The sequence below is a fragment of the Saccoglossus kowalevskii genome, chromosome 2, assembly GCF_978046115.1.
Source record: "Saccoglossus kowalevskii chromosome 2, keSacKowa6.1, whole genome shotgun sequence".
Lineage (NCBI taxonomy): Eukaryota > Metazoa > Hemichordata > Enteropneusta > Harrimaniidae > Saccoglossus > Saccoglossus kowalevskii.
In genome coordinates this window covers 36,419,610-36,447,067 of record NC_140642.1, presented here as the reverse complement: position 1 = coordinate 36,447,067, position 27,458 = coordinate 36,419,610, and the positions used below count along the sequence as shown (strand labels likewise).

Genomic DNA, 27,458 nt, shown 5'->3' with positions numbered 1-27,458 from the left:
GGAATTGTAGCAATTGTAACTGAGTGGCGTATTCTTAAGACTAAGTTACAACTGCCATTAATCTATTAGTGTAACCATTATTGCTGCGTAAACTGCGACTAGAATTTCACTCTGACATTTGAGGTCAATCATCTTATCACACAGAAACTCTATGTTCCTTTAAAGAGCCACTCAGCAAGGCCCAAAAGGCATGAAAATTCAGTATAACTACATGTGAGCATTACAGGCTTGACTAACAATGTCAATTGAAGTAAATTGAGATGTCTCCATGCACATACATCTGCTCTTTGAAGAAATGGAATCTATAAGTATAGTACATTAGAAACAGATGGTACAAACACAATAATTCATTCTTTAAAATGCAGGAGTGGACACCATACTGAGTTAGAAGGCCATTCAATATGTATATGTATCTAACACTGGTGCTAATTTAACACTGTATGTATTTTGACATCTAATAACTAGACACATCAGTGTGTAGGTATGGACTTCATGAACCCATGATAGTTAGGTGTTTATGTTAAAACATTAATAGCTTCTCAATGGGTTTAATTAATGAACTGAAACAGCAGATAATATGTCAATTCGAAGGTGTTAAATTAATGTTAATGTGTAAGCTACACAACAAGAGAATAGTCACATCTCACTTATAAGCAGAAGTTACTTTGTATTATACTTTAAAGGCAGCATAGTCACTCCACGCATGTGTATAATACGAGTCTCATATAAACAAAGATGGCGACTGACTGTTGCATGGACCAACTTTTGCGAAGTAAAAACTGACAAGTTACAAAGCTTTAACTCGGTAATTTAAATTCTTTGGTGATTGGAAGGTATCGAGGAAGTGGTCGACGATAATAAGTGCAAATTGTGCACAGGTCCAAAACTTGTACTCGTGATTTCTATAAAAAGAGTGCATTTGATTGTGGGACAATTATTTATCAACACAATTTAAACCTTGCACATGCACAGCGAACAATGCTTTTCAAACAAGGCCAAAAAAATACATCATAACAAGACATGAATGTCACAGTCCCCGTCCCCCTCATTTAATTATAAAATACTCATGTTAAAATAATACATAGAACATCTACAAACACTTGAATTAATATGTACTCTATGCAGGTACAACTCATCATAAAGTGATTTCCCTTAATCTAGTATTGTACTGATAACTGAAAAACTCATACATCTATACAAGCTCAAGAAACTGCATTCATAAATCTGAGTAAACCTTGATGAACAACTTGTTTGTTAATTCAGGTCTTTGTATATTACCAGAACCTGGGTTTGTTAACTATCACCACTATAATTCCCATCATAATGTAGCCTTGACACCCCTCTACAGTTTCCACTGAGATTCGTAATGGTACAACCCATTTAGACCCCATATGTCAATGTGCCTGACCATGATTTCAGTGCTAATTTTTCATAAAAGAAAACAAAAACCAGACTGTGGTCCATTTCTGTCACTGATTCAGATCAAGGTCATGACATCACTGATAACCCTAGCATTACAATTTAAGCTAATTATTTATTCTGAGCATGCTCAGTTGTTCTCTCAGTGTTGTAGGAAGAGGTAATTTTGGATGAAAATCATGAAAAAGACCCACTTAGGATTTTCAGATCTGGAAAAAAAAAATTACGTGCATATTCAACAGAAACTGAAACGAGGACTAAATATGTCATAATGAAGAGCCCTACCAAGAGAGGTCTACCTAAGGTACATATACATCAAGTATCAAAGCATTCAGGCTTGTAGTTTTCAAGAAGAGGTCGAAAAAGTTGATAGAGACGACGGACACCGGACGCCGACGACTGACGTCGACGGACAATCACTCATATGATAAGCTCTGCTCGACAAAGTCGACAGTGGAGCTAAAAATACATGCTTATAAACATGAGGATGTACTAGTTTGTTAGTTCAAAATATATGGTGAGAGCTTCAGGCTGAGTGTAGTCTTATTGCATAAATAGAATGTAATACTGGAAATATCATTCTAGGAAACTTGATAATAACAGAGATATGGTAACTGTTTTATTTTCTAATTTAAAAATATATTCGTATATTGATAACTTTTGGGGACAAGGGTAGACTTCTGTCCAAATATACATTTCAATGTTATAATCAGTAAATGATTATAATCATTTAAGACAGGCAGGTGGAATGCAAAATTGCTCATGATAGAAAACAAGGAATGATACGAGTATCAGAAATGGAAGTCACGAAAGAAAGCTGGATAACTAGAGCATATATATTGTACACCATTTTTTGTAACTTTTTCTTCTATCTTATCCTTTATAGCTGTATATTTTTGTGTTTGTAGACATCGTCCTCGTTAAAGTGAGGTAAATGAATAAAAAAAAGCTTAAATATAAAAATTTGATGCTCTGAAAGTATGACATACACAGTATGACATACACAGTCACAGTGAAGCTGAGCATCTATCATTAGCAATTTACATATTTAATATTTTTTATAGGCATGCACTAACATTAACTGAAAAAGTAACACAAAATTGAATAATAATATTTTCTATGTTGCAAGATGTTCTTGTGATATCCTCAAAATCTGGAATGCAGCATTCTCTAAAGGTAGTCAAAATTCAAGTTCCATGCAGTGATTTCAGAGATTATACTTCCATGGGTGACTGTAATCACTGTGAACAGCAATCAATTTTCGTTTCATGATGACTTACAAATATACACATAGACACAATTTTATAAAAGCCACTGTGAATTAAATGAACTATGCATGAACTTCACATCCACTGCTACAAAATTGTTAGACTTTCTCTGACTGTAATTCACACAAACTTGTCTTTTTTACAACTACTTTATGTATTGTACACATATTCAGAAAATTAAAACATGGCTCTTCAATCCCTGGGATTACACCATAGAATTATGGAATACTATCATCAAACAATGTACCTGTATATTGTTTCTATTGTAAAAGTTTTACCTCCATGATCTAACCTTCAAAGAAATTAGTATTGGGTGGAATGAGGAGGAAGAGATTGAGGGGTATTCAACTGCAATGCAGATCGATAATCAAATTCTGTCCACTCATATCGCTAGAAGCATATAAATAAACTAATGTACTCTGCCTGAACAATATAATGGTAATGTACGTATCCAATTTGTAAGTGAGCATACAGAACAACATTGGAATTAATTGAATTTACTTGCTAGAAGATCACCCCCTTTGGGAAAACCCTTCTATTAAGGGATGGCCAACATTTCCATCCAGCTATACAGGTTGATTTTATCTGTGCTGAAACAAGTGATGTTTTTTTTCAAGTGTAATTTCTCTATTTGAAAACAACTTTTTTACAAGAGATGACATGCTTGTATTTCAGACTATTTTATTGTATTATAAGCTTGTGAGTGGAATTTTAGTGAGAACAAGTTTTGATATGGCACAGAGAGAGCTAGTACTCCGCTAGATAAAGTTTTCCAATATTGCCAGCACCAGTATTAAAGCGGAATCAGCTTTATTCACTACTTTCATGATATGGCATATTTGTTATCATAAATCTGACATTAATTGAACCATCAACAAACAACTATTATAAAAATGTTTTGAGATGGCTTAATTGTTAGATAAAAAAATAAAATTTGTGTTTAAAGTGGATGATTTTGACATGATTTTTACTAATATTAAAGATGTCCATAGAGATAATTCCAGCCAGAAAAAAATTGACATATGGAAACTCAGATATTCATATTTCAGCAAAAACTAGGTGGTCACAATATTTGTACATAAACATGAAATTTGTAACACCTAAACTTAGTGTCATCTATTTTCCTCGCTAAAACAGTATTGTAATATTTTAATAGTTTTTATGCATTTTTCTATTTTTACACCATATGGATATAAGTTCTTGCTGGCTACAGGTTTTGATAAAAAATTTTGAAAAATATGAAACGAAATATGTATTTAATTTTGTGAAAGCAGACAAAAATTGACCATGACACTGGGGTCAACACGCTATATACTGTTTAAAAGTGGTTTTCCGAAAATGTCCTAAAATAGATAGGTTCACAACCTTAAAAACCTCAAATAAAATACAACTTTATGACATTCATTCTACCATAATAAATACAAAATAACATATTTAGGGAATAAACAAAGGAGTCTTGCAGGCACATTTCATACAGCTGGTCAATAAGATTAATAACGCTCCAGGGACTGATAACAGAATAGCCTACAATGTATTCCTTATGGGATATGCTTCACTTCAAGACACCCTCCAGTAATGGTAGAAAATGTTGAAGAAAATTTCAGTCAAACTAAATCAAACAGAAAGTGAGAAATAATTAAAAAATACATCAGAGAATAGCGATGTGTGTAGCCTTGTGGCACAGTAAGGGGATTATAGCTGCATTATTTTAAATACTCTATACATAGTAATTGGGTCATGCTAATTTGCATACAGCAGGCATTAAGTTGAAGCTATATTTGGAATATTTCATATATATACCGTAAAAAATAATCAGTTTCAGACATGCTGGCTGTATTGTCCTACATTTTAAGTTCCATCATTTTTGTAAATTTTCACATGGATTAAATCAATTGAATTTTCTTGATTAGTGACAATAGGGATTTTGAAACCATAATTGAGGTACGCGCAGTATAAATCATATTGTATCTTATCAATTTTTGTCACAGAATTAGAATGAAATAGGTGGTGAAGTCAATCAATTGTGGTTTAATAAATGAATCAATTTAAATGCTATTTTATTCATACACTTATTAATTCAGACTGCATTGAATGAAGATCCTGATATTGATATCATCTCAATAGATAAAACCACTTTGGGTATTCACACACAATACACTAGTTACAACCTAATCACAAATTAAGCATAATCCTTAGACCATGCCTTTAAATCATTTAAATATTCTTCAGTACATCTGTGTTAAAGTAGTTATGATAAATATATCTATATTCAAGACATTCTTTATAACTTATGTATGTATGTAAATATTGGTATATAATATTTTCAGAATTAAGTGACAATTTAGGACACTTGTATATATACTTATATATAACTTGTAGAAGTAAGCATATATGTACATTACTGATATTTTCTATTGCAAGATATTGAGGTAACAAAATGTATCTCAGATGTTATTGAGTCCAAAGTGCATGTTCAGACCTGATCTTTGTGAATTAAATTGAAAGAATGTCGTTCTGTATCTCATTCTGCAAAATATGTGACAGTTTCTAGTAAATGTTGTATATCTGAAAAAACGACCATTTTTGAAATGTTTTATAAATTAATCCCTTGTACAAATAAAGATATATCAAAGAAAGCTTAGAAAGAACTCCTGTGTGCTGAGAGTATTGGAGACACATTAAAAATTAATTTAAAATTACTTGAACTTGAGATGTTGATGGAAACGCAGAAAACTAATTATGCAAATAAGATAACTAATATGAACAGATTTAAGTGTAAAACTAATAAGGTCTGCACAATGTTATTGTACCAAGTTTCATTGAAATGTGATTAGAACCAAAAAATATTAATTATTATGCTAATTAGAGAATTAATATGAACAGATTTTAACTCAAAATTAATCAGGCTGTCTATTGTCCTAGAGCATTTATTTACCATGTTTTATTCAAATGTGATGATCAATACTTGAGATATCAGTATTAATTAATTAATTATGTTAATTAGGTGATTGAGAAGCATAAATATTTACCAAAAACTAATATGGTGTATAGTCCTAGGTTCATTGAAATGTGATGGGTACTCTTTAAAAGTTTCATTGAAATCCAATGAGTGGTTTTTAGACATCAGTGCAACAGCCATAGAACAGCAAAAAATTAACTAATTATGCAAATTAGGTAATTATTAGGCACAATTATTTATCCCAAAATTAATCAGGTCTCTGCATAGTCCTAGAATATCTATGTCGCAAGTCTCATTGAAATGTGATGATTAGTACTTGAGATATCAGGTGAAAAGCTGAAAATTAACTAATTATGCTAGTAAGGTGATTAATATGCACAAATATTTATCGGAAACAATCAATCTCTGCACAGTCCTCAAGTTACTATGTACCAAGTTTGATTGAAACGTGATCATTACTACTCAAAATATCAAAAGCTGAAAATTAATTAATTATGCAAATTAGGTAATTAATATGTACTGATATTACCCTAAAAACTCTCAAGTCTGTGCAGTGTCATATGACATGTATGTACCAAGTTTTATAGAAATGTTATGATTAGTATATGAGATATCAGTGGAAAAACCGAAAATTGATTAATCATTATGTAAATTAGGTAATTAATAATATTAACAGATTTTTACCCAAAACTAACCAAATCTGTGCATTAGTTCAGCACATTCATGTTTCATTGAAATCCAATGAGTGGTTCTTCAAATATCAGTGGAACAGTCATAGAACAGTTTAAAATCAGTTAATTATCATGCAAATTAGGTAATTAATATTCATAGATTTTTACCCAAAACTAATCAAATCTGCGTATTGGTTCAGAGCATCCATGTGCCAAGTTTCATCAAAATACAATGAGTGGTTCTTCAGATATCAGTGGAACAGTCTTGGAACAGCTAAAAATCAGCTAATTATCATGCAAATTAGGTAATTAATATTCATAGATTTTTACCAAAACCTAATCAACTCTGCGCATTATCCCAGAGCATCTATGTACCAAGTTTCACCAAAATTTGATTAGTGGTTCTTGAGATAACGGTGGAACAAAAAAAGTGACATACATACATACATACATACATACATACAGACATACAGACATACAGACATGGTAACTGCAAAGACTCCCTTTTGTGCTTCGCCCACGGGAGTCAAAAATGTGTACAGTTGCATTCTCTTATACCTCATCTTCGTGAAAGTATGGGTGTTGCTATGGTTACATGTTTTAAAATATATAAATAGTTTCCTAATTATAACAGTGCTAAGTTAATGTGATATTCTGAAATATCATGTAGTTACACCACCAGAATTTCTCACCAAAAACTTTCTTCCTTATATTCTTCAATAATTCTGTAAATGAACCCTAATTTGGGGGCAATTTTCAGTTTTTACTCCAAAAATCAGGCTTTTTTTGTTCCAATCTTCTGAAAGAAAGTGCAGACTATAAATAGAACTATTTTGTAAATGTGTGATAAAAAGAGGGACATGGTGGTGAAAAGGTCAAATAATATGCTCGAGTCCAATCTCTCAGTCTAGCGTATTTGTCTGAACTGATTTACAAAATTCACAAGTATTTTCTCCATAAACCATTTTTAGTAATTTCACCCATGGGTTACTTTGCCAACAGATGTATGAGGAGAGACACAAAATGGGTTTATAAATAGAAACTTGAATACAACTTGTTCATTACATGAACCAGCCTTCAGTCAATCAGTCTGGAGTATGTCTATACCAAACAAGTATTGCGGAAGTCATCTGACCTCCAACCTCTGGCAACAGATGATTCACATCAGAAAGTTGGTGATGAGGCCACTATTTTTGGGCAATGCAGAATGTCTATACTTTGGGCAGTATATTGCTTCTAATAATGACTTTTTTCATGGAAATAAAGTTGGGTACACTGAAAAAACTAATCCAATCTATAAATTATTATTATAACTAGTAGCTTTGCGGCGAGTGGCTTTCGCGGTAATTGGGTTTCGTATCTGTAGGGTTTCGCGGGGAGTAGGGCTTTGTCCCAGTAACTGGTCCTTTCATCCTTGTTGAGAATTAAAGTTTTATGTTTCTTTAACAACTGGCACTATTCTGGGAATACCATCCTAGCAGGAGTTCCAAAATAAGACCCATGCTCTGATAATGCCTCTGGTTTCAAAGACCAATAAACATTACCATTATGATCTTATTGGTGTTGCAAAGGATAGTTGAATATTGTTTATTGAAATTAATAATCCCCATAACCGTTTTCCAATATAGATAAATTGTAGTACGTAACAAACTGTATAACTCAGTCTCAACAATGAAATAAAGGAATGTATATATTTACATTATTTATTTACTTATTTAATACCGGTATGCTGTTATTGCTACTGTACTGATATAAATACTGTATTTCTAAAGATGCAATAATAATAATAATGATAATAAGTGTTATTTACGAAAGTTTTTGTTTGTAATTTTATAAACTTGCTTGGCAATACCTCCCCCCCCCCAATTAGATATAATGTGTACATATTTTAATAAATAAAGACATACTAACAAAAATGAAATATTGATTATTTCATATTTTATTATATAACCTGCACAGCAGTAATCAATATTTTTCCTTGCTAGAATGATGTGTAACTTCATACGGGAATCCTGATAAAGTTCACAACTGGCGATTTAGTAGTATTAGGGATTGTCAACTTCCCGTGAATTTGATTACCTAACATGTTTAGGTTCATGCGCTGCAAGTTGCAGAGCACGTACCTAAGTGCCCCCCCCCCCAGCAAATAATTAAGCCAAGGTGGTTTCGATATCGAAATCAAGTATTAAACTCTTTGAGCCAAAATGTTATCGGAAAGACTAAGAATGCGACAGTGACAGCCACTGAAACGTAATTGAAGGCAAATGAACACGTCAAGCAAAAAAGACTTTTTCCAGTCGTAGCGTAAAAGGGAGACGCATACCATTTTGACTCTTGAGGGGAATGGAAATCAGTTGATTTGAGGGTGTCACAAAAAGCTACTACTACGAAAAAATGAAGACCTTGAACGTACGTTTTGGACTTTAGTACAACGTCATTTTTGTTTGATTACCTAACGTTTTTAGGTTCATGTGCTGTAAGTTACAGAGCACATACCTAAGCGGCCGTCCCTCAGCAAATAATGAAGCAAAAAATTGCGACGCTCTCCCTTTTTACACAAACTGGGAAGTTTGAATTACTAAACGAAGTACAGGACGACGAAGCTTAGATATCCAAAAACCAACACATACCAAAAAGTGAATATTCGTGGTGTATTTTAAGTCTAACCGGACCATAAGTTGGAATTCGTTAGTACTCTAAATATCCAAATATATTTTAGTATAAGGTAGTAACCCACTAAAATTAATATCGAAGACCCAATTAATTATTTTCTTCAATTCACCAGACTTAGATTATAAAAAACATAATGTGTTTACCACTGTTAATGCTCTCTTTAAGTAAAAGAAAAAGAAAGTCAATAGAAAACCATATACAGTGACAGACTTTAACAAATAAAATACATATTATGTCACATGTGATGGTTTTCATTAGTTTTCATAATACACCCAATTGAATAGGAAATTATTTCCTGCTAAAAAGAAATTACTACAGTTCACTTTTTTTTTTTATTGAGTGGAAATCAAATTTACTGAAATTAGTATTTATGTCATCACATTTTTCTAACACTAAGTACTGCTGATTTGTAAATGTTCAGTCAAGTAGAGGAATTTAGGACAAATGACAAATAATCTTAGCAGGATATGGACAATAATTCTTAGGTGTCAGTTAGGCACACATAGGAAATTTCATAATCCCATTATTAAAAAACTGCATTAAAAACTTGTTGTAATTTTCCGGTATTTATGTCATTAATGTAATTGATGATCAATTCTACTGCTATGTGACAAGAGATCTGTATGTATATACGTCATGACATTTACACAGTTAAGTCGTCATGGCAATGTACGTTTTATTAATACAAAGCAGTAAAACTAAAAAGTCATCTTTAGAGACTTTAAGAATTAAACAAACACTTTAAATTTGTTACCTGACAAGTGTACATACCATAATCGACAATAGAAGTCTACTAACGTAACATAGATATATTTTTTTAGAAATAAATTTAAAAAAATAAATTTGTTGTCGCAATTTGACAAAAAGACAGAAATTGAAAGATAGGTAGATGCACGGTGCAATACAATAATAGTATAAAATCGAAACAATGTTTTTTTTTATATTTCAAATCTGTTTTGTGAATTCATATTGTAATTCCACCCATAATAGAAAGAAGGAAAGTGTTCATGTGTAAAGTTACTTTGGATATGCCCACGCATTACACACTATAGTTAATGGTAAAAATACAAGAGAACCATTTATGGTAGTATTTTTTGTTTAAATCAACTTTACAGGATGTACACATAATTAAGTGGAAAATGGAAATCAGTTGACATTATAGACAGTCTCTTGGGAAATATAGTAGACTTAATAAGTAGACACAGTAGAATCCAAGAAGAATACATGATAAATCAAAGAAAGCTTAGAAAGAACTCCCATGTGCTGAGAGTATTGGAGACACATTAAATATAATTCGAAATTACTTAGCTGAAAACTAATTATGCAAATCAGAAAATTAATATGACCAGATTTGAGTATAAAACTAATGAGGTCTGCGCAATCTAACAGAAAATCTATGTCTCCAAGTTTAATTGAAATGTGATTAGAACCAAAAAATTATGAATTATTATGCTTATTAGGGAATTAATATGAACAGATTTTTACCCCAAACTAATTAGGTTTGTACATTGTCCTAGAGCATCTTTATACTAAGTTTCATTGAAATGGAATAATTAGTACCGTGAAAACTCCAAAATTTCGACCTCTCTAAAAATTCGTTCGCCTATTTATTTGCCGGGTTTCGGTGTTTTATTTACCTCCAAATTTTCGATTACACTAAAAATTGCCGACTCATTCTTATTCGAAAATTGCGACCAGTTTTAGTTTTCCCACAAACGAAAAAAAAAACGATGTGAGCGTTCAAACGGGACCTTCCTCGAAGGCATGAATCCGGGTTTCTGATTGACTGAGAGATTTTTATTTTATTGGTAACGAAAATATATTCTAAATAAACGAAGTTTGAAATAAAAACGAACACAAAAATCTCGGCATGCTGCGTTTCTGAATTGTTGATTATTACTGTACTCAGTAGTGATTATAATAATGTACACAAAATAAATTTGTTGAATGGTTATGAAATACAAATAAAAGTCAACTTAGTTTCATCGTAAGCGAATGATTCCGGTCTCGTATAAACGTTTGATGCTGTAGGATATCCGCCATGTTCTCTTAGGTCAAATAGGTCAAATCGCTAATTAACCAATCAAAAAGCTGGATGATGCCAACGTGTTCAAATTACCATAGCTTATTTAAATATGTTAATGTTATTGAACGCAATGCGGAAGAGATTGGTGTTGTAGTACGATGTTTTGGCTTGGATTTTGATGCGAAAACGGCATGATTTTTTTTAAATAAAAAAATTAGTTGTTTTTAAAAAATAAAATGGTCATCTGAAGAATAATTTAACATTGTTCACAGTGATAACAGCTCATTCTCGAAAGGAAGCTTACCCGCTCACGCTAGTCACGATAAAAATCATACACGTGTACTCTTGAATAGACAAACGTCAATGACTACGGTAAAACTTAGACTCTATTTTAGCCGGCAGGACTGATTGAAATGTCCGAAAAATGACGCCAAAATACACCTTAAAAGTCCCATTTTATTTTCTTAAATCCCATTTTATTTTTTAATCCAATGGCGAATTTACGGCAGAATTTGGTCCCTCAAATAAGGGACACGTGAGCTTTGATTCTAATCGGATACATTGCACTGGGTCGGGGAGATAGTTTGCTAAACTTCCATGCATCTTTTGTCCAATGGGTACCTGTACTTCGAACATTCGCAAGTTTTTCTAGGTAGTGCGAGACAGCTTTGTCTTTTGACCTATTAGTTTTGTGCTGACCTCTTCTCCGCGTCTTGATGTTTTGTTTTGCTTGTCATAATACTCACTTATTGATGACTTTGTTTAGATTTTGAGTTACAACTCGGCCACGACCTTTGCTTTTACCGTGAAACATGAGGAAGTTTACGTCAATTGACGGACATTGCATTTTTTAAAAACTAATGAAGCACACTGTCTATCATCCCCATTTTTTCATTTGCTGATTTCTATTCTGAAAAATTCCACCGTCCGAAAATGCACCTTAATTTTGACTCTAAAAACACGTCACATATCTAACACAAATTATTTAAAACCGGTCGAAATTTTGGAGTTTTTACGGTACTTTAGATATCAGTGTGAAAGCTTAAAATTGGTTAATTATGCAAATTAGGTAATTAATATGTACAGATTTTAACCCACGATTATTCAGGTCTGTCTATTGTCCTACAGCATCCATGTACATTCATTGATATGTGATGTATAGTACCTGAGATATCAGTGTGAAAGTTGGTTAATTATGCAATCTAGGTGATTAATATGCACAAATATTTACTGGAAACTAATTGGGTCTGCATAATTCTAGATTCATTGAAATGTGATGATTAGTACTTTAGATATCAGTAGAAAAGCTGAAAATTAATTACGCAAATTAGGTAATTAATATGCACAATTATTTACCCTAAAACTAATCAGGTCTCTGCATAGTCCTAAAGGATCTATGTACCAAGTTTCATTGAAATGCGATGATTAGTACTTGAGATACCCGTGGAAAAGCTGAAAATTAACTAATTATGCAAATTAGGTGATTAATATGCACAAATATTTATCGAAAACAATCAATCTCTGCATAGTCCTTGAGTATGTAAGTACCAAGTTTCATTGAAATGTAATGCTAACTACTTATATCAAATGCTGAAAATTAATTAATTATGCAAATTAGGTAATTAATATGTACTAATATTACCATAAAAACTATCAGGTCTGTGCAGTGTCGTATGACATCTATGTACCAAGTTTCATTGAAATGTGATGATTAGTACTTGAGATATCAGTGGAAAAACCGAAAATTGACTAATCATTATGCAAATTAGGTAATTAGTGTCCACAAATTATTACCAAAAACTAATCAAAACCTAGCATTAGTTCAGAGCATCTATGTACCAAGTTTCATCAAAATCCAATGAGTGGTTGTTTAGATATCAGTGGAACAGTCATGGAACCACTAAAAAATAGCTAATTATCATGCAAATTAGGTAATTAATATGCACAGATTTTTACCAAAAATTAATCAAATCTGCGCATATGTTCAGAGCATCTATGTACCAAGTTTCATCAAAATCCAATGAGTGGTTCTTTAGATATCAGTGGAACAGTCATAGAACAGCTAAAAATTAGCTAATTATCATGCAAATTAGGTAATTAACGAGCATGGATTTTTACCAAAACCTAATCAAATCTGCGCATTGGCCCAGAGCATCTATGCACCAAGTTTCATCAAAAACTGATGTATGGTTCTTGAGATAGCAGTGGAACAGTCGGACACACATACACACACACACACATACACACATACACACATACACACATACACACATACACACATACACACACACATACAGACACACTAACTGCAAAGACTCCCATTTTGTGCTTCGCACATGGGAGTCAAAAATGACAGGATTTGCAGCAAAATTTGATAATCTACTCATTATAAGGCCACATATGCAAACAGGAAAGTGTGATATTGAACAGATTCTGAAACATACATTGTCAGCTGGAAAGCACGTATCCTCCTGAAATTTTACTGATTTGAACATTTTTGATAATTTTCCAATAATGCCAATCCTTGCATATGGCTGTTGTGCAAAAAGTCCAATTATAAATATATTCAATATCTATTGAAAAAATTATCAATCTCGGGAAACTTAAAATGAACTTAAAATGATAAAAATAATTTCCATCAAATCTTGTCTATGAATGCACGGCTGACATTTTTTGGTGATCTTAGGTGAAGCCCGAGAAAAGTTTCCATAAGGACCATGTGATATTATTACTTAGAGGCAATTACCATTGTCATAAATATTTCATTGAAAGATTAAAATTTCCCCACCACGCCCCAACCCACTCATCTCACCTTTTACCTCTCCCCTACATGCATGTACTGGTTGATAAGTGCACAGACTATTTTTAAATGTATGCTACATTTAACCACTAATACATTTCACTAGCTAACATAGTGTGTAATATGATATATAAATTTCTTTTCAATTGTTTTCAGCAATAGGGCAGGATCTTATTTCACCAGACAAATAAAACATTTAATACATAACCATTTCCTGATTTATGGTGCCCTGCAGGCAATTATGCACTGCACACATGGCAGACACATGTTGCAACTCCAGATTGTCCACAGAGAATACTACTAAACAAGTATGACCAATCATACAGGGAACATACATAAACTGAAACCATTATATCTGTTATACCCATCATAATTAAATGTGTAGTTTAAAATGACATTCAATATACCAGTAATCTTCATAATTTACTCAAGATGAAAATTTTAAATTAACAAACACATTGAACTTGATTTTATTGTAGTGTATGAAAGAACGTAGTTAACTTCATTATATACAGCATTCTATCTATCAGAGGGTGGTGTTGTTTTTCTCAATAGACATTATAAGCAGACAGAGAGGATCCCATGTCAGATCATTGTTATATAAATTTGTACACCTTTTACTTGTACATCTGATTGGCATGATTTCATTAATTTGCCAATGATGATACAAATATTATCATAATTTTAATTGACAATATAGTAAAATTCAATTATATCATAACATACAGTAACATGTAAGCAGGACAGGCCTTAATAAATATACTCTTTAATATAAGTGCACAAAAATTGCACTTAATGTGTACTGGATCAAAAAATTATGACATGAAACATTTCAGTAACTTAATAGAGCAAATATGGTATAGTAATCAATATATATTGCACATATTTAAGATTTAGAATTTTCACAGGGTATGGTTTTCATTTCAAAGATCATTTACAACTTATCTATATTTGTACTGAAAAGATTATCCTTCGTTGCACAGCTACTCCTATATGCGTTACCATAGTGATATACGTCTTGAAGATCTCATTGTTATTATGAGATGATAAATTGCATATTTTGCATATTGCATGACTTCAAATTTATAAAATAATATAGGGAATTTTGAAGGGCATCAAGGCAATAGTCTTTGATGCCTCTGTGAAAATCAAGCACTGTTTTTAAGAATCTGACAATTATTTGACCTCATTAATTTGCATTTTAGGCAAAAAAATATTAGGTTTGTTTCTGGTCTGTATGCGCATCAGTTTAAACATTTTTTTTACATAAAAATGGGAAAAAATTATTGAAATTGATTAGAACTGTGCATTGAAAAAAAAAAGATAAATTAAAAAAAAAAAAAAAAACCTGCATCACAGAACATAAAATCTCTTATTTTTTGGCCATAGGTTGAACGCACATTTAGATTCAAGGAGTATTGTGATAAGAAAATTACTCTAATATGATTTAATATGGGCACAATTCCCTTGTTTGTTTTGCATTAACCTGGCTTTAGCCATTTATACAATCTAATTATATTTTGTTTTATTGAAAATAAAACAAAAGACTGTATGCAAGTGAAAATGGTGATTTTATTAAAATATGAATAACCAAAAAGATGGCTGGTTAATCTACATTTTTTTTACCTTATATGCCCCATCAGCTTTTTGTGATTTGATAAATTAAATTAAATTTGTTAACCAAAATTTCTAATCCTTCCCCACCATTCCATAATACTCTTTGATGTTTTAGTTTGCCCAAATCATATATTAAATTTTAGTAGTGGAAAGAGTTATAGATGTCTTTCTAGACTATTTTACACGGCAAAATCACCATCAAGCGATACTACCTGTATTCAAAAAGGAAAAATGTACACTAAAGTTATGAAACAACACCGAAAACAAAAACAGAATGACAAATAAGCAGACTCACTCTTTATGTTAGTATTTCTAGACAATTAGGTTTTTTAGTTCACAAAATATCATGATCAGTGACGTCTTAATTACTGCATATCATTATAGTAGCAAACCCTCATCTATTATTCACCATTGATGTTCATTACAAATATGAATAGCACACAGTAGGGGTAAATACTGCTGTCAACTAAAATGGGCAAAAATAATTAAGGGTATAGAACATAATAAAGACTGGGTATTTTGGGGCTCGAAAGAGATGCATGAAAAAAATATTTTGTTTTTTTAGAATTATGCAAATGATACCAACAAAATTATTGCCGTCTAAAGTTTTGTTCCTGGGGTAACCCTCAAAATGTAATTAGACATAAGCACTAATCAGCGTTTGAATTTCGTTGAAATTCTCTCAATTGAGATGATTATACATATATTAACAGTGATTACCAAAACTTAAACAAAAAAGAACAATTTAAACTTGTACTGCAGTCACCAAATACAAACCATCTTATCACTCTCTGCAAATATTTAGTTAAATATAAACAAGACTAATTCTTTTTTGTCATGTTCTTTTATATTTTATACATATTCTGTGCTGCATACAGATATACTTACATATCACAGTATTTTAATATTTCTTATATTATTAATAATAGTCTGTAGTATTTTTGTCATTCATCAATTTTGAGTTCTTTTTTAAATCAATTTTTACATTTCATGTACTTTTATTTTTTACTTTATTAATCTGAAAACCTAAAAATAAATGTTAACTCTTTCTTTACGGTATTAATAAAGCATTATTCTATTCTATTCTATATCACTTGAATAAACTTAACAATGCTATAATACAAGTACTAATTTACTCCACAACTCAATGTATCTATAATTGCTGAATGCTAGTTCCAGTGCTCATTTATTTTATCACGGTCGTTTCAGGTGCCATATCATATTTGTAACATGGTTTTCAATGTTATAATACAATGGCAATAAACCACCACTGAAGTCAGGTATACCATTTGATTATGGACAATTCACTCCATATACACACTCGTTAACGCTAAGGCTAGAAATGTTGTGAATTGTGAAAATTTTGTGGTATACTCGCTCTTGGCGATGGTTTATTATCTCATTATACCCAGTAGTGGGAGGAGAAACATCATTTATTATGATGTAAAAACATTAGTCAGTACTACAGCGCCCACATACACTTTACTATTGGGTTCATGACATTTATAAACTCATTTTACATGCATTTTGTTGACAGCTCTTAGCAGACACCAGATACTCTTGTACAAACTAAGGTGCTAATAGACTCCACAACAAAGAAGACAGGTGTAAACTTCCGGCCATTAGACATTCTTTAATGCTGTACATACAACCATAAATTTAAGGTGGTATCTCGTGATGATCTGACAGTGAAAGTGCTATGTACTTTATATGCAGCGTAAGTCCTTGCAGAGACCAAGGATGACACATTGCAAATGGAATAAAGCCATCAATCTTTTCAAATTGACAAGTTCCTGCCATTAAAATCTTTTGGATATTCTGTTCATGATATGAAGACAGGCATTTCTGATCAAAAATGAACTAGAACAAGTAGGTCATTGTAATTACATAAAAAAAATGAATCAATATTCATATTCCTCAATTAATACTACATGTATTGATATCAAGGTCACTTATAGATTTATAGAACAAGAATTGTATAGAAGTTCCTAACTAGTGCTGCAATATATCTAAGCAAAATATCTTTAAAAATCTGAAAATTATCTACACAATTTTTTTTTTAAACTAAGCTTCAAGTATTATATATATGTACCAAGCATGATATTATGTGAATAGTTTGTGAATGTAAAAAACTACTATTAAAATTTATGAATTTTTAGAAGCAAAAACTATGTTTTTTTATTAATTCAACAAATACATAACACACATAGTGGGAGACACAGGCTTAATAAAACTGACAACAGGTATGTGAAGTTTAATAGCAACATCTATAGGGTAATTAGCATTAGGTGTCACCCACTATTATGAGACACTATGCTATCTCTATTAGAATACATATTAAAGATAAATCTGTGCTTATATTACTACAGTTCCCCAATAATAATGTACTTATAGTAAGTGTTAATCCCCCCAAAAAATCATCAAAATAACTGTGTGCTGCAGGTTTTGCTGGAATAAGAAGTAGAAAGGAAATATTTAATATTAAAAATGTCATGTCAGCCTTTAAAAAAACTACGAGGACATCAATAATAATTGCCATTTATACTCAATTAGTCAATACATGTAAATAATTATGTTTTTTTCTGACACAATTCAACTGAAATTAATCTAATCTAAAATATTTTGTATAAACAAACTCTTACATATAAAGCAAATGGAAAATGATTTTCGATTCAAATTCAGTCAGCAAACGAATGAAAAAAAAAAAAGATAAATATCGTTTTTAATTTTATTTCCCCAAAAATTTATTGATTTAAGCACCAATGAATATTCTGGAGTTGATGTTGAGTGACCTCATTCTGATACTCCCCCTTCTTCAATAGTGCATCTCATACAATAAGGATAACATCACAGAGTGTTATCACACAATAATCTGTCCTTTGAAACACAGGAAATTGCTTATTTAAAAATTGAGGTGCATCATGGGGGGAGTTAATTATCATATGAGCTGTCTATCAAGCAGAGCATCATTCTACTAGAATCATGTAAACTACACTGCATATGGCATAAAGTCTACTATGTGAGGAGTGGATGTTACTCTTGACTAGTGGTAATTGTTACTCAATCTCCAGAGATAAACAAAGCATGCATGTGGTATCAAGAAATATATCATTCTATATTGTAGAATACATAGTTCTATTACTACCATCACTACCAGTGTTTATACCGGTATATATATATATATATATATTGAGGGTATATGGTTAAATTTATTTAAACCAAAAATTTTACAGAATTCAATTACTTTTGTGAGCTACTTGTTATATTTAAATAGAGAATAAGACTAATAGATTATTAAGTAAGCAATGACTTCTAGATCAGTTCAAGTTTCCCCAACCCTGTAAAGAGAACTACCATTTTGTTCTGCTGATGACTTATATACCATACAAGCCAGGGCATAAGGTGACTGCAGACAGGATTTAATTTTTTATTCTTACGATTAACTTTATTATAATTTTATTAAAATCTACTGAACAAATTATATCCTGTCTGTTGGGGTTTAAAATTAACATGTCGATTAGTGAAAATTACAATAATTATGTAAAAATTGTGCTCAGCACTTTTGGTGGGAATATGAGATAGGGTTAATTACTGCAGTGAAACAGGATTTCAGAAGCATACTCTGACAATTTAATGTAAAAAATGTTAACATTTTGGAAGGAAGAATACAGGCAGTAAATAGGATTGGTTAATAGCACATGTTCTAAAAAAAGACTGCATGAGCAGTGATCTTATTATCAATGGCAGCCGCTTCATGTACATAAACCTCCATGCATAACAAGACGGGATTTACGCATTAGTTCTTAACTAAGGGTGAAATTGTCACAGGAAATTTCTTTTTGTATGTCAGTAGACAATTCAGCTTAAAAAGACTGCAGACAGGCAGTATGGCGCAATCAATATACCGGTACATGGGATACGCGTTGAAAAAAATTACGTCACCTTTTTAATTTTTTTTATTAATGTTGAGTATGTAACAATAAACATAATAATAAGGCCTAGCAAAAAAATATGGATGTTTCTGACTGTGTATCACTTAAAAATGTACACAACACAATTTTTTTTTCAGGTTTTTTCAGAAGTTTAGACAAGACAAATTCAGCCCTCATGAAAGAACAAAATTTAAGATATAGACATTTTCAGCTGAAAATAATAAAAATAACTTAATATTCTACCTAGGTAGTCTATTTATTTGATCACAAAAATAATTATGTGTCACCTCAACAGAATACCAGATATCTAATGAATGACCATGTAATATTGTATTTATTAAACAAGTATAGTAATTGTCCAAGCCTTCGATACTATTTATCACATGTACCGATTTCCAGCTGATTCGCTAATGTTTGAATCGTTATTTGTGTGCGTGCATCGTAAGCATCTTAGCTGATTTTATTCATTTGTATACAGCAATGCTATTCTTTGAACGTGCTTTGTAGCCTGTTTATCAGCTGTGATTGAACAAATAAATGTATTTATACATGAATTTTACATAAATCATGGGCTATACTTCTATTAGTGCGCTTCCAGAATCTTAAAAGAAAATCGCAGTAGTCGCAGTTAAGTGAAAAAAAAGAATCTTGTGTGTTGCCACTGTAAGGTTGGGAGAATTAAAAATGGTGAACTCCTCAAATGCATATCGGTGAATGCATGAAACTATTACCGGTAGTATTTTGTGTGAACAGTCAGATTGATGATATTTCAAACAGTTTTCCCAAAAATAATTTTTCTAGTCATCAAAAGAGCTATGTTTTGGCATTTTTGGAAGTGACCAGTTGGTGGTGTCACAATTTCAAATTGTGTACATGGGCCAATCAGATTTGCTGCTCAGCAGGTGTAATACAGACAAATATTACATTGCTGTATGTCACTGCTACAGCAGGTGTAATACAGACAAATATTACATTGCTGTATGTCACTGCTACAGCAGGTGTAATACAGACAAATATTACATTGCTGTATGTCACTGCTACAGCAGGTGTAATACAGACAAATATTACATTGCTGTATGTCACTGCTACAGCAGGTGTAATACAGACAAATATTACATTGCTGTATGTCACTGCTACAGCAGGTGTAATACAGACAAATATTACATTGCTGTATGTCACTGCTACAGCAGGTGTAATACAGACAAATATTACATTGCTGTATGTCACTGCTACAGCAGGTGTAATACAGACAAATATTACATTGCTGTATGTCACTGCTACAGCAGGTGTAATACAGACAAATATTACATTGCTGTATGTCACTGCTACAGCAGGTGTAATACAGACAAATATTACATTGCTGTATGTCACTGCTACAGCAGGATACATGTGATAAATACCATTATATTACTTGAGAATAATCCACAACCACTATACTTATAATATTCATTACAGCTAGATTGTGAAGATATTACTTGCCCAGGCTACACACTACATATGAGCCGTGTTTTAATATCAAAAATAAGACTTCTGAAGACAATAGATAACAATCTCTATTTATTCAAATCATATTGTGTTAAAAGTTTCCAGGCTTCACTATTTATGTTATGCAGTAGTCAGATGGACACACACCCTAAATTGTTGGATCTCGACAAAAGTACTGATATTAACAGAATTTACGTTAATTTCCACTGTTTTCAATAAAGAATAACAAGTAGATCATGTAGTGAAGAAACAAATTGTGGTGTCTGGTGAAACTGTAAGGGGATGCAGAAAGCTATTAAAATGCATGGAAGCCTCCAAGGTCTTCTATTATTTAAACCATGTGTTACCCAGCATAAAGGTCAAAGGTCACTATCATAAAATGTAAATATTCTTCTTATGAGGAGTACAGAACATTTCAAAATGAGATGCCAGGCACACAATGTTCTCAATGGCAGACAGTAACAAGAAAAAATAAACACTGTCCAATGGATATATAAATTACTATAGCTTTATATTGTTAAATAACAATAGACACACTCACACTCACACATACAAAGAGTTTTGATTAAAATTATATGCAAATTGCTACCAGTATATAATATGAATGATAAATGTCATGACAAGATAGATGACCTGGTATATGCTACCAATGTCACCTATAGAGGGCACCAAGCTTTTTAAATAGCTGCAAATGTAAAGTCAGCTTTACTGAAAAGCCAGTGGCTACCCAAACAGTGGCCTTGAAAGGAGGAAGAGAAAAAGGAGGGGTGAGGGAAGGGGGAATTGTTGTGCTTCGCAATGCAACAACATGCAACAATATGTAGCTTATAGGTAATATAGGACTAAGACAGTGTACACAGTTAGAACTATTAATCACAGTGTGGTTGTATGTATAGGGATCAATACAATAGTGTAAGCAGCAGTTTGTATATTAGTATAGCATGTGTTGTAAATACAACCATATGAATTTGATTTTACAAAATATACTAACAAATATTAAAAACCACTTTCAACAGATGTTAATATTTACCAATATTCTAGCATCATAAATCATTTAAGAACTTTTTAGAACTTTACACAACCTGTATTGTGTATGCGACAAATAAAATACATGTACCGGGTATATCTGGTATGTGTTCCAACAAGATCACTTCATCAGAGTAAAGAAATACAAATTCTGTACAATTGACAAAAACATCATATTGATGATTACAATATTGTAACATTACTGACTCTTGTACATTTCAAATGAACTTGAAATTCTTACCTTGTGCCTCCAAATAAAAGCATTTGTTGTCCAACCACACAACAACACTGCCTTCTTCTTGGACATGGTTTCATGAAACCAAGTGATTCAATCTGTGTCCACACCATACTTCCTGGTTCAAACTTAAACATATCATTGTAGTGTTTGTCCTTAACGCCATTGTAACCACCAAACACATACATGTGACCATCATATAAAACTATAACAAATATATACATATACAGAATATCAGAAAGTTGTAATATCATACAGCTACATATAAAATCATAGTCACAGTCCTTAATAATTCAAATAATTTTTATGATATCAAGGCCTTAACAAGCAATCTATAACAATCTCTCTATAACCCCTCAAATATCTGAATATCAATAAATATCTAATTTAAGCCTAGATTCCATTTAACATAGATGTAAATATTAAGGTAGATCAGGCAGAAGTCAGGATAATGCAAAATAACATATTTGATTCCATCTGTATGGATGGGAACTGAATTTTTTTCAAATGTGAGAGGAATGATAAAATCTGCATCTGTACCTTTATTTCAAACGAGGTAATACTTAAAGGACGTTATAAATTAGGTAATTTCAGTGACAGTTAATATCTTGTCCCACTCCTTATCACTATGGCAATGTCCTCTTTTATTACAGTAGTAAGTAGTGAACTCACAGGCCTATGGATAGTTTCTAATTTTCAACAACAGAGGGCACATTCACCAGTCGTGACAAGAATTGTAAAGTTAATGTTTTGGACTATAGAGGGCAGTCTTACAGCCAATAAAGGAATGGTAGGTGTGTACTTTTTCACCACGCAGGCTGTTTTGGCATTGTCATGAACAAAATTATGAATGCATAAATAACAGAATATAAACACATCTTGGGAAGTGGTCTAGGTAATTTTTATGTAATCCTCTATCAGAAAATACAGCAGAAATAGATTTCTTCAGTAATCATGCAAGTTTGAAACAAGCCAGACAAGTGGTTATAACTGCAAGTTTGAAACAAGCCAGACAAGTGGGTATAACTGCAAGTTTGAAACAAGCCAGACAAGTGGGTATAACTGCAAGTGAGAACACAAAAAAACAATTTTGTTGGTCAAAGTTTTATGCATTAGACATTTTCTACAATTTTTCAAAGGATCATTTTGAAAAAAACCATTCGTACGAACATGTTACCTATAAACATGGTTAAATTTTTGCTTTAAAGATTTTAGTGTTTTGTTTTTTATTGCAAAATTTATTCACACAAGTTTAAACAAAAATAAAATAAAAACATCAGATTTAACAAATACTGTATGATAGAACAATCCTCATTAGATGAGTTTTATGTATTATGCTGAGTACATCTGCACAGTGAGAATAAGGACTGCAAATAAAACATTTACTACCCACTTGTTGAGAAATTTATACCCAGAGTAAAGATCCTATGAACACAACACAGCACGCTCTTAAACATAGATACAATTTATAGTGGAGTAGAAAGTAGGTGCAAGTGACCATGAAAACAATGCTCATTTCAAGGCTGCGAGATGGCTGGACTTGTATTTTCTCTTTCTTTCCTTATTTTATAGGGTACAGTATTTTTATAAGCTGAAATAAATTTTTAAAATTATGGAAAAAAGGTATATTGACTGGATTTTATTTTCACTGAATCATCTCGTAAATGAAAAAAAATTTTTTTTTTACAGTACACTAAAATGCATTTATTGTGAATATGACATACCCCTATTATTTATGTAAACAAATGGAATTCAGTAAATTTTTATTTCATTTTATTTTATCAGAATTGAAAGTTACTGGTAAAGAAAAACAACTTGCATTGCTAAAATTATTGAAAGTCTATACCATGACTCGTCAATCAATCAGAATAGGTTTCCCATAAACTCAGTGTTTTCTGAATAATCATACTTACAATGGTTTTAAGGTTACCCAGGGATAAGGTCAATTAAAATGGCCTTGAGTTTTAATCTACAGTTATATAATAATTTTAATCACAGCTATGGGTAATCTGAAACTATTGTACACAGCAGAGTCCCTATCTCAAATATATATCTAGAGCAGAGTGTACTTACATGTTGAATGACTCCTTCTTCCATCTGGTAATTGACCTGTAGTTACAGGTTGGTGCCATGAATGATCCTTTGTGTCAAATACATGTACTTTATTACAATACAATTCATGGTTAGTGTGCCATGGACCATGCAAATCTGAACGACCACCAAATACTAGCATATATTGACCTATTGCTATAGCTGTGTGGAAGTCTCTCCAGTATGCTGACTCACCCTACAAATAAACATGAAATCAAAGAAAGCTTAGAAAGAACTCCCATGTGCTGAGAGTATTGGAGACATATTAAATCTAATTCGAAATTACTTAGCTGAAAACTAATTATGCAAATCAGAAAATTAATATGAACAGATTTGAGTGTAAAACTAATGAGGTCTGCGCAATGTAACAGAAAATCTATGTTTCCAAGTTCAATTGAAATGTGATTAGAACCAAAAAATTATGAATTATTATGCTTATTAGGGAATTAATATGAACAGATTTTTAACCCAAACTAATTAGGTTTATACATTGACCTAGAGCATCTTTGTACTAAGTTTCATTGAAATGGAATAATTAGTACTTTAGATATCAGTGTGAAAGCTTAAAATTGGTTAATTATGCAAATTAGGTAATTAATATGTACATATTTTAACCCACAATTATCCAGGTCTGTCTATTGTCCTACAGCATCCATGTACATTCATTGATATGTGATGTTTAGTACCTGAGATATCAGTGTGAAAGTTGGTTAATTATGCAAATTAGGTGATTAATATGCACAAATATTTACCGGAAATTAATTGGGTCTGCATAATTCTAGATTCATTGAAATGTGATGATTAGTACTTTAGATATCAGTAGAAAAGCTGAAAATTAATTATGCAAATTAGTTAATTAATATGCACAATTATTTGCCCTAAAACTAATCAGGTCTCTGCATAGTCCTAAAGGATCTATGTACCAAGTTTCATTGAAATGCAATGATTAGTACTTGAGATACCCGTGGAAAAGCTGAAAATTAACTAATTATGCAAATTAGGTGATTAATATGCACAAATATTTATCGGAAACAATCAATCTCTGCATAGTCCTCGAGTATGTAAGTACCAAGTTTCATTGAAATGTAATGCTCACTACTTATATCAAATGCTGAAAATTAATTAATTATGCAAATTAGGTAATTAATATGTACTGATATTACCATAAAAACTATCAGGTCTGTACAGTGTCATATGACATTTATGTACCAAGTTTCATTGAAATGTGATGATTAGTACTTATATCAAATGCTGAAAGTTAATTAATTATGCAAATTAGGTAATTAATATGTACTGATATTACCATAAAAACTATCAGGTCTGTGCAGTGTCATATGACATCTATGTACCAAGTTTCATTGAAATGTGATGATTAGTACTTGAGATATCAGTGGAAAAACCAACAAGCAGCCTATCGGCTGAGATAGCTCCGCTGTTAGCAATGCACATTTCAATTAAAGAACTGAAGACATCATTAGAAAATGAACAATATAAATAGTATCAAAGCAATCGGACTTACAGTTTTTAACAAGAAGTCGAAAATATCACTTTTTACCAAAAATTACAAAAATATTCACCAAAATAAATTAATTAGAGAATTGAAGATATCATCACAAAATGAACAAATCTGAGAGAGTTCCACATGTAGTACCTATATATGTAATATCAAAGAAGTCGAAAATATCACTTTTTACCAAAAATGGCAAAAATATTCACCAAAATTAGAGAACTGAAGATATCATCACAAAATGAACAAATTTGGTAAAGGTCTACATGTAGTATCTATATATATAATATCAAAGCAATTGAACTATTGATTTTTAACAAGAAGTCGAAAATATCACTTTTTACCAAAAATTACAAAAATATTCACCAAAATTAGAGAATTGAAGATATCATCACAAAATGAACAAATCTGAGAAAGGTCCACGTGTAGTACCTATATACGTAATATCAAAGCAATCGGACTTGCGGTTTTTAACAAGAAGTCGAAAATATCACTTTTTACCAAAAATGACAAAAATATTCACCAAAATTAGAGAATTGAAGATATCATCACGAAATGAACAAATCTGAGAGAGGTCCACATGTAGTACCTATATATGTAGTATCAAAGCAATTGGACTTGCGGTTTTTAACAAGAAGTCGAAAATATCACTTTTTACCAAAAATGACAAAAATATTCACCAAAATTAGAGAATTGAAGATATCAACATGAAATGAACAAACCTAAGAGAGGTCTACCCAAGGTACATATACACCAAGTATCAAAGCATTCAGGCTTGTAGTTTTCAAGAAGAAGTTGAAAAAGTAAAACATTGACACGGACGACGACGACGACGGACGACGACGACGGACGACCACTCATATGATAAGCTCCGCTCGACAAAGTCGACAGCGGAGCTAAAAATTGACTAATCATTATGCAAATTAGGTGATTAATATGCACAAATATTTATCAGAAACAATCAATCTCTGCATAGTCCTTGAGTATGTAAGTACCAAGTTTCATTGAAATGTAATGCTCACTACTTATATCAAATGCTGAAAATTAATTAATTATGCAAATTAAGTAATTAATATGTACTGATATTACCATAAAAACTATCAGGTCTGTGCAGTGTCATATGACATCTATGTACCAAGTTTCATTGAAATGTAATGATTAGTACTTGAGATATCAGTGGAAAAACGGAAAATTGACTAATCATTATGCAAATTAGGTAATTAGTATCCACGGATTATTACCAAAAACTAATCAAAACCTAGCATTAGTTCAGAGCATGTATGTACAAAGTTTCATCAGAATCCAATGAGTGGTTGTTTAGATATCAGTGGAACAATCATGGAACAGCTAAAAATCAGATAATTATCATGCAAATTAGGTAATTAATATGCACGGATTTTTACCAAAAACTAATCAAATCTGCGCATATGTTCAGAGCATCTATGTACCAAGTTTCATCAAAATCCAATGAGTGGTTCTTTAGATATCAGTGGAACAATCATGGAACAGCTAAAAATCAGCTAATTATCATGCAAATTAAGTAATTAATATGCACGGATTTTTACCAAAAACTAATCAAATCTGCGCATATGTTCAGAGCATCTATGTACCAAGTTTCATCAAAATCCAATGAGTGGTTCTTTAGATATCAGTGGAACAGTCATAGAACAGCTAAAAATCAGCTAATTATCATGCAAATTAGGTAATTAACGAGCATGGATTTTTACCAAAACCTAATCAAATCTGCAC

General features: G+C 31.8%; 1 protein-coding gene across 1 annotated transcript in view; it reads right to left on the bottom strand.

Moving 5' to 3' along the window:
- The window catches only part of LOC100375352 (kelch domain-containing protein 3-like), a 63,775-nt gene that overhangs the window by 27,021 nt on the left and 9,296 nt on the right, over positions 1–27,458 (bottom strand). The window contains exons 6-7 of the mRNA XM_002731211.4: positions 24,185–24,398; positions 22,118–22,316 (exon numbers count right to left, since the gene is read on the bottom strand). Of these exons, the coding sequence (XP_002731257.1) occupies positions 22,118–22,316; positions 24,185–24,398 (413 nt within the window). The remainder of the gene's footprint in view (positions 1–22,117; positions 22,317–24,184; positions 24,399–27,458) is intronic.